The 9,718-nt window shown below is 43.4% G+C and overlaps 1 protein-coding gene across 2 annotated transcripts in view; it reads right to left on the bottom strand.

Annotated features, from left to right (window-relative positions):
* Positions 1-354: 354 nt before the first annotated feature.
* Positions 355-9,718, bottom strand: part of LRRC28 (leucine rich repeat containing 28) — a 73,707-nt gene continuing 64,343 nt past the window's right edge. For both annotated transcript variants that reach the window (XM_037053722.1, XM_037053724.1), the window contains 2 exons: positions 8,797-8,956; positions 355-658 (listed from right to left, as the gene is read on the bottom strand). In XM_037053722.1, coding sequence (XP_036909617.1) covers positions 586-658; positions 8,797-8,956 — 233 coding nt within the window. In that variant the 3' untranslated portion in view covers positions 355-585. The remainder of the gene's footprint in view (positions 659-8,796; positions 8,957-9,718) is intronic.

Here is a 9,718-nt window from a genome sequence, read left to right as displayed (position 1 = left end):
CCAGCGGGTGCACGCTAGGACCCCTCGGAACCCCCACGGGGGTCTAACTTCTCTGCCAACTCAGGAACCACTCCCCATGCCTGCTGTTCACCGCTGTGGGGGCTGCAGGGTTTGCTTCAATGTGTTACAGACACGGAGAATAACCTCGGGGTGAAACAATCCTCTGGGGGGAGAGGAGAAAATTAGAAGTATCCTTGAGTTGTATGTGTTCAAAAGTTAACTTGCCAATGTTAACAAATTACGGTTCTTCAGGGAACTGAAACTTGCTTTCAATTAGATTTGGGAGGCCCTTCGGACAGAACAGTGTGCGTAGGATACACTTGCATAACAAAGAAAAACACACAAGACAAAGGGTCCTTAATTTGGGGGAGGATGTATTCCAAGTTGGGGGGAGGGTGGAGGCAGTTCAGCTCAGAAGCTCAGTCTGGACCCCTCCAGGCAGTTCTGTGGTCCCCCGCGCTGGACAGGACAGGACAGGACGTGAGGGCCTGTTTGGTGTGGCCAGGCTTTCCAGTCCCTCTGCTGCACAAACAGCGCGTGACACGCAGGCAAGTTGGCCGCACGCCTGAGGCTCTCGAGCGTCTATCAGCTCAGCAGGTCGAAAGTCTGCAGACACCGGGTGGAGCAGCAGTAAGCCACGAAACTCACCGTTGTCCTCCTGGAAGAGTGGGGGGGGGAGGGGAGAGAAGAGCGCTGTGAGTTCACGATGAAAGTCTCAGGATTCCTTCCATCAGACCGTCTTTTTCGCTGTTAAAATAAGGGATTAGGTACGGTCAACACAGCTCCTCGCAGGAATGTAAATTCCCTCAAAGCACTGAGCTCCAGCAGCAGGTGAGGTATGTGTGTGCTCATTTTATTAGCCGTTTTCAGATGACAGGATGCCCCCCCCCCCTTAACTGCAAAGGAAAAACAAGCTTTCTTCACATTACTGCCTGAATTCTGCCTACTAGGACCAGCGGTGCAATGACAGAGTTTTAAATGCATTATGAAAATCACACAACAGAAAACCACACCAATGTGGCTCACACACACACACACACACACACACACACACAGAACTTAAAAACCATAATTGTATGGAATTTACCCTACGAATGTATTCACTGACAGTGCTTGTAGAGGCCATCTCAGAATCTGAATAACAGAGTTTGAGTCCTCTCCCCAGCAAAAGCCGTGCTAAAGGGAATTTTTTAGCTCTAAACACATACATTGGAAAACAATGCTCTAAAATCAATAGCCCAAGTTTTCACCAAAAAGTTGGAGAATAAGAGGAATTTACATCTAAAGCAAGTAAAAATCATAGAGCAAATTCTGTGTCCATGATGAACCCAGACTAGAAAACAGTAGCAAAAAGGCCACAGGGAAAGCCCCAAACGTGAAAACGAAACAACGCAGTTCTCTGACCTTTGCTGACCCAGGGGTCAAATGGTCACTTTCCCATTGGGTAAAGAGGCAGTCTAAAAAGACAAAATCTTACATGAATGAATGGAGATAAAAGTTACAATACATCAAAAAATTCTGACATTAAGTGGGAATTATTCTGGGTCCATAAGGCCGGCTCGATATTTGAAAATCAGTGTCATCCACTGTATTTACAGGTTAATGAAGAAAAATTTGTATGGTATCCATGGACTCAGAAAAAGCATTTGACAAAATACGGTATCTATTCACGCTAAAAACTCTCAGCAAACTAGGAATAGAGGGGATCTTTTTCAATTTAATAAATAGAATCCATTAAAAAAATTGCTAACACCATACTTTATAGTGACATCTACTTTCACACCTTAGTCAACATAGTGCTGGAAATTCTAACCACTGCAATAAAGCAAGAAAAATAAATAAAAGCCAGGCAGATTGAAAAGGAAGAAATAAAACCATCCCTGCTTTCAGACGACATAACATCACTGCACTGAAAATGCCAAGGAACCTACAAAAATACTCCAAGCCTCTTAAGCAAATTCAGCAAGGTTGCAAGCACTTAAGATCAAAGTTTTAAAACCAACCATGTTTCCGTATACTGACAACGCACACATGGAAATAGAAATTTGAAACTAGTCAAGATAATTTATAATCACACAAAGAAAGTGAAATACTGAGGTATCAAATTAACATTTAAGGGTCTGTCTGTTGAAAATGATTAAATGCTGATGAAAGGAATAAAAGAATGCCTAAATAAATAGAGAGACGTATGTGTTCATGCACCGGAAGACTCAACCTAGTAAATGTGTCCATTCTTTCCAAACTGATCTATAGATTTAACTTCTTATCAAAATCCAGCACAAGAGTCCTTGAGACACAGATAAGCTTATTCTAAAAATTACATGGAAAAGCAGAGGACCTAGAATAGTTAAGAGGATCCAGAAAGAGGTACAATCACAGTAGTCAGGACAGTTTGGTGCTGCCTGAGAGACACACACAGGTCGATGGAATGGAAGACAGAACACTGAAGAACATTTTCAGGACATTGGGGTAGGTAAAGACTGCTTAGGGCCCAACAAAGCACTGTCTATAAAATTAAAGTGGAAAATTTGGCTTGATCAAAATTAAAACCACCTGCTTTGCAAATTGCACTTGTAAGAAAGTAAAAAGGCAAACATCACTTTTGAGATTTTCTTAACTCAGGGAATTATATAAATTTTGTTATTAAATACTTTGTATTACCTTAATTTTAAAAACTTTTTTTTTGGTTAGAACTGGAGTTCAGATAATTTGCTACACCAGAACGTATATGTTTGTATCAATCACAATGGAAAGAAAACTGACACAAAATTATCTAAAATGGCAAGTGCATTTTAAAAAAGATTTTACTTATTTTTAGACAGAGGGGAAGGGAAGGAGAAAAAGATGGAGAGAAACATCAATGTGTGGTTCCCCCTCACAGCCTCCCCACTGGAGACCTGGCCTGCAACCCAGGCATGTGCCCTGACTGGGAATCGAACCAGCGACCTTTTGGTTTGCAGGCCCATGTTCAATCCACTGAGCCACACCAGCCAGGGTGGCAATTGCATTCTTTGAGGATCAGCTAACTAATCTCTACTTTGTTTTTAAAAGATAATCATGTTAAGCAAAATCATTCAGAGAATTAACACATTTAAAACCACAGCAATTGAATTTTTAACAATAAAAGTTCTAAGCATAAGAATCCCACTCTGTAGAGATGTGGGGTTTTATTCACTGAAGCACAGTGCTCACTGGGTCATCACTAACTCCTTGCGGTGTGTACTCAAAAGGGTAGGGTGGGTAGCCTGGACGTGTCCTATTTCAGCTACAAAGAAATACCAAGTCTGCGTACTCTTTACTTTTGGGAGACTCATCTAATGACAGATTCTGTCTGTTGCATTAATGACTAAGTTGTCACAAGTACACCAACAAGTCTACTGCATTAGGAATAGATTTGGGTTGGACAGTTCTTTAAAAATGCCAGGACTGTGGCACTAGAGACGTGAAAGTTTTAGGGGGAGAAGCTTTGAGCTAAGCAATCAGATGTACGGTTAGGGGAGAGAGGCTCATACACTCCACAAAGAACATCAGACATGACATTTGTTGCTTCGGAATCTGAGCATATTTATAGGCAAGGCAGAAGAAAGAGCATTTCAGCTTACTTTTAAAATACAAAAATACCACTATTCTAAAAAAAAAATCACAATGTTGTTGGCAGATACTAGAGCCCACAAAAAATCATAAGAAATGTGATATTTTCTTTGCAAATGTGTTTCCTGATTAGAAACAAAAAGCATATCTTTGACTCACACAGAAACTCAAGCCAAAAGAAAAATAACACTTATTAGCCAGAGTTGATCAGATAAAACCCCAAGCCTGTGTACAGGCCTAATTTATGGTAGACTCATCTACTAGCGTATTGTATCTGCTTGTTACATTTATGTTAGCCGTTTCTCATGGGAAGAGTCTGTGTGCAGAACCAGACCCTTAAATAACACGTTTGCTTCTCTACTGGACCGGTCCCTGCCCTAGAAACTCAGGAATGAGACGTGTACAGTAAAAGAAGTAGTTTGGTTATAGCTCAACCCCCAATACATAGGGCAGAGTTCGGCACATGCAGATGGTCAATACATAATCATCAAACAACACAATGAGGAAGGCACAGTTGAGAACAATTTACTTAAATCTGTTGAAGAATAGTTTAAAAAATTTTAAATATATTACAAAGCTACAGTACACAAAACAGTATGGTACTGGCATAAAGTCAGATTACGAAGCCTAGAAATACAGCCCCCCGCCCCGCCCCACCATGCACAGAGTCAACTGATCTTCCACAAGGAGGCCAAGAACTCACAACAGAAAGAGGACGGCCTCCTCAACAAATGGTGTGGGGGAAACTGGGTATCCACTTGCAAAGAATGCAGCTGGACCCTTATCCCATACCACATACAAAAAATCAACTCCAAAGGCGCGAAAGACGTAAACATAAGACCTGAAACTATAAAACTCCCAGAAGAAAACATGGGAGACAACTTCTCGACATTGGTCTTAGCAATGACTTCTTGGATGTGACATGGAAGGCACAAGTGGTGGGACTTCACCCAACTAGAAGGCAGCTGCACAGCCAAGGAAGCGGCCGATAGGAGGAAAAGGCAGCTTGTGGGGTGGGAGGAGATGCCTGTCGCCCTGGGAGACACCGGAAGCAGATGACTGGTTTTACAGGTTCCCAGCTGGGAAGGAGTTCTGCCCCCTAAAGAATTATATCCAAGTTTTACTCATATTGATGTAGACATTTAAGATGAGGTTTTGAACTTAGGAGCTGATGCTGGGGCAAGTTAGGACTTTGGAGGTGTCAGGATGGGGTGAGTTTATTTTGCCTGGGAAAAGGACATGAAAGTTTGGAGTCCTTTTATGGCTTGAACTGTATTGCCCCCGCACCCACCCAGTTCCTGTGTTGCAGTCCCAACTGCCCGATGCCTCAGAATGTGACAGCTACGGACTGGCACTGTGACCCACCTCCCCCAGTGTGCATGTTTCAGCCCTAACCTCCAGTGTGATGGCATCTGAAGATGAGGCCTTCGGGACATAACGGGGTTTAGATGAGGTCCTAACAGTGGGGTCCTCCTGATGGGATTGGTGCCTTGTACAAGAGGCACCAGGGAGCTTGTGCAAACACGTGCTCGCAAGAAAGTGGCCTTCTTCACACTAGGAAGAGGGCTATCCCCACAGCCTGACCGTGTGTGCCCTGCCTTTGGCCTTTAGGCTTCAGACCTGTGGGAAAACCCGTGTCTGTTGTTCAAGCCACCCAGTCCATAGTAGGTTGTTACGATGCCTGAGAAGAGTAACACGGTGACCTTACTTGGAAACAGGGTCCTTACGAGTGCAGTTACGTAAGTCAGGATGAGATCATCAGAGCGGGCCCTAAGCGCACTAGCCCGGGGGCCTAATAGCAAGGGGAAGTTCTGACACAGAGACAGGCATATGGGGAAGGTGGTGTGAGGAGATGAAGGGAGTGGACGGCCATCTGCCAGACGGACCCCTCCCTCGCGGCCCGCAGAAGGAGCCTGTCCCGCCAACACGTGGATTCCACACGTGCAGCTTTCAGAGCTGTGAGACAACAGTTGCTCAAGTCGCCCTAGCCAACTGATACAACGCCCTTGAAAAGCCGTTGGTAGCCCATTTCCCGTTGGGAAATACAGAACTCGTGAGAATCATACACGCACAGGGAAAGCCACATACATGTTATGTGTACAGACAATTCTCCAAATTGATGTTCTTCATTTTAACAAATGAACAATACGATTTGGGAATGAAAATCTGCAGTCTCTACAAGGATCAAAAGTCATCAATATATACCAACCATTCTTCTCTGCCATAGTTATTTGAGGGTTTGGGTCTTTATTATTTATGTAAAAATGCAACAGTAATTTTACTTCTCTCCGTATTCAATTTAGGGTGGAACTAACACTTGCATGGGATTTGGTATTTCAGAAGAACATTCAATATGTTCCTTTAAAATAATACCAGATGTCCACATTAATTTAGAGATTGGCTGATATATAGTATATTATTTTATGATGGGCGATGCAAACTGAACTAAATATATTAGAAAACTTAAAAAATAAGATTACCAGCCCTGGCTGATGTGGCTCAGTGGATTGAGTGCCAGACTTGGAAGCAAAGGGTCGCTGGTTTGATGGCCACTCAGGGCACATGCTTGGGTTGTGGGCCCGGTCCCCAGTAGGGGGTGCTCAAGAGGCACCCACACATTGATGTTTCTCTCCCCCTCTTTCTCCTTCCCCCCTCTCTCTAAAAGCAAATAAATACGATCTTAATAAAATAAGATTACTAATGCCTTTTAGAGTTTATGACATTAAAAGTATTGATTTTACTTTCAGCAATACGCTACCGAGATTCAAGTATCTGGTTTTCAGTTGCCAAAAAAGTACTTTAAAAACTATGGTAGAAACTGAAGTCAATGGTTTTAATACAGTCTCCATAGCAACACGGGAAGGAGCAGAGTCTGGTGGACCAAGCGGAAGCCAGAGACTCCCATTTTCAGACCCCAGGGTTCACTTGCCACAGAAAGCCATGTTTATATCTTGGCACGTTCTCTCTGCTGCAAACACAGCGCTTCTGGCTTCGCTCAACACAAGGGCATTGTCTCAGACCTGGGTACTCGGTCCGCGCGTCTTATAAACTGACACCGGTGCACTGATGGTCTGGAGCAAGAGAAGGTCGTTCACACCGAGTTTCTAGTGACTAGAAGTGAGCAGGAGTAAACGGAATACGCAAATGCCAAGTAAGTACCCCGTATTTCATGTGAAGATACCACAAAAATGACTTCGTTTGAAGGACCTACTTTACCTTCAGAAATTAATTACCATGAGAAAAAGAAAGCTTGTATTTTTAAATGAGTATTTGTAATTTTATCAGCTAGTAAGAGTGCATCCTGACCATACTGGATTGTTTTCATTTTCACATTTTCAGTAAGAAAATATCTTCTAACAACAATAAAAAAATGTTGAAAAGAAAATATCTTCTTTCATGAAAAGAAAAATAGGAAATTGTGCAATAACAACACGCATTAGGATTTTACTATAGTTTAATAAATTAGTTAATTTTCCTATGGTGATATCTTATTGATATAAAGATACTATTACTAATACTAATATTTGCTGAAACATACACACAAATTTCAAAGCCTGAGACTACATTTTGGGTGGTGAGTGCACAATGCAATACGCAGATGGTAGATTATAGAATTGTAGATTTGAAGGTTTTGTAATCTTATTAACCAAAAACACCCCAATGAATTTAATTTTAAAAGTCTCTGAGCTACAAAAATAACAGTTAACACTTACTCAGTCTTTATTATATATCAGGCACTACCCTGGGCTTTTTACACAGATCACCTCACTTAATCCTCACCATGGACATATTACTAGATACCATCGTTATGCTCATTTTGCCGATGAAAAGGTACAGCTCAGAGAGGCTAAGCAATTTGCCCAAGGTGTCCCAGCTGAGGGTCATTGTCAATACCTGTGCACTTGACCAGTAAGCACAGCTGCTTCTTGGAGATGTGTCTCCTTCACATTTGATTCATGTCCTAACACACTCGGCCCCTGACCCGATCCTCTGAGCTCTGATTTACGTGGAATCCCACTAACTCTGGCGATCTGATCCTCTAGGATTGAAAGGAGCAAATTGGAAAGGATTGGAGGGGGGCTTCTACGGGCAGGTGCAGTAAACCAGGACACACTCAGACTATAGAAAGTGGCAAGAACTGAAAGCATAGCAGAAACAATAGGGTCATTCAGGCTAAGAAAAAGAGATGCAGCTTGGGGTGGGAGTGGGTAAAGAGAGGGAATCAGTAACTGTCATCCGTGTGCACCTAGTATGCGCCAGGTGTTTGCCTTCCTCATCTGCTAAGTCCCAGGGCGCCCCTGCTAAGTCTGCCCCGGATGGCCCCGCCCAGCAGGCTGCTCCTTCCCTCTTGGAGCCTCAGAGAGGCTCAGCACCCTATCCGTGCTGGCTCCCATTCTATAAAAACGATTACAAAGGAAACACCTCTAGGCACTGAACAGAGGTAACAAGTTGTCTGGAAAATTTACTCACCCAAAATACCACACTGGATGGATAAGCGAGGTATTACAGTGCTCTTTTTTTTTTAACTTTGAAAAATGCAAACTTAGAGAATCTTAAATTTAGAAAATCTATATGCTACGGCTGTGCTAATGGGGGATTTTTCATTTGATGTTCTATTTTTAATTGTCTGCTATTCTTTTTTAGACTGCCAGTATGGAGTTTTTTCACTTAGTGAACATTTTTAGCAAATTCAAGGCATTGCGCCAAGATACAGAGAGTGGCAAGAAAATTCCATTTGAAAGGGTTAGAAATTCAAAGCGCGCGCGCGCGCACACACACACACACACACACACACAGAGTTCGGCCACACACTTTCAGTTAAAAGCACCAATTAAATAGAAGGGCTCGGCGGGCCCCATTATCCGGTAAATATTTGGTTCTTATCTTCCTTACTGCCTGAAGACTACTGGGAACTGGGGATCAGCAGGAAAACGCCCCTGCAAAGAACGAGCTGCTCTACGTCATCTATGCACTGAAAGCGGTCTGTGCATGACCAAAAAGGCCATGAAGGAGAGGCCCATTTCCTTGTGATGCTAGACAGGCGCAGGTTTCATTTAGCTGTCTCAGGAAGCACTGGACCGCCCAGTGCAGCCCATGACTTCACAACACTGTCATGCCTATCCTCCGCCCACCCCGCCCCCTGCCTCGCCCCATCCCGCCCCGCCCCCAGGTGCGAGCCCTGGTGCCCCCTTAGGCATGATTTACCCCTGGTGCAGCCCTGCCATCCGCGTCTCTCTCAAGGGGAAGAGCTTGGGGTAGACGATTGTGAACATGGGCTCACTGCAGCGGTGACAGTGCCCCAGGGGGCATTGCAGCAGCTCGAGGAGACTTCTGGGTAACGAGACGGGAGACAGAAAGTTCAGATCTGGAACACAAGAGCAAATCGTGCACGAATTAAAAAAAAAAATCAGATATCCTATACTAGGCTTCTTAAAATATTTCCCTGTTACCAAGTCAGTTCAGTTAGCTATAAGTACTGCATGTTGAAAATTCTGCTATCTGCGAGACATGGAATAAAAAAGCTACCATTGTTTAGAAATGAAAGATGCTTTTACACTTTTGATACTAAGAAAAAACCTAAATCTACTCTTTGAAGAGCAACCAGCAGCTGTTCTGAGGTAGAGGCCAGGAAAGAATGTAAGCCCAGAGATTCTTTAAGAACAAAGATCAAAAAGGCATGATCTTACCAGGGAAGGTTTGTAAACATCTGTCAGAGACAGAGAAACAGAGAATCAAACCAGGACTCCACTGAAGGTTCAGACAGACTTGCACTAAGTTCTTCCTCAATCTGTTGGGCATTTAGAATCGATCAAACTCAGTCGTATTTACTGAGAAGAATACAAACAGAAAATGAGGAAACTAAGCTCTTCCTCATCTCAGGCCCGTGAGCTGCCATGAATGGAAACGGGGGGCTTCCTCCTCAGCTTGGTCCGAGCTACACAGGAGAAATATCTGCAGCAAAATGTGCCCGCGGTCCAGGCCAGTCTGAGCACTGAGGTACCTGGGTTGCTACTGATGGTGAATGTCCAGTAGCCACTGAAACGGTCATAAGGAGGTGAAACCTACACGTCATTGACTCATCTTTGGAAGAAAAATGCAAATTGTCTTCTTGTCTTTTCTATATCTG

This window comes from Sturnira hondurensis, unplaced genomic scaffold, assembly GCF_014824575.4.
Source record: "Sturnira hondurensis isolate 20B ecotype Veracruz unplaced genomic scaffold, ASM1482457v3 Scaffold0007865, whole genome shotgun sequence".
Classification (NCBI taxonomy): domain Eukaryota; kingdom Metazoa; phylum Chordata; class Mammalia; order Chiroptera; family Phyllostomidae; genus Sturnira; species Sturnira hondurensis.
Note: the sequence above shows the minus strand (reverse complement) of the source record. Positions and strands in the feature narration are given on the sequence as shown.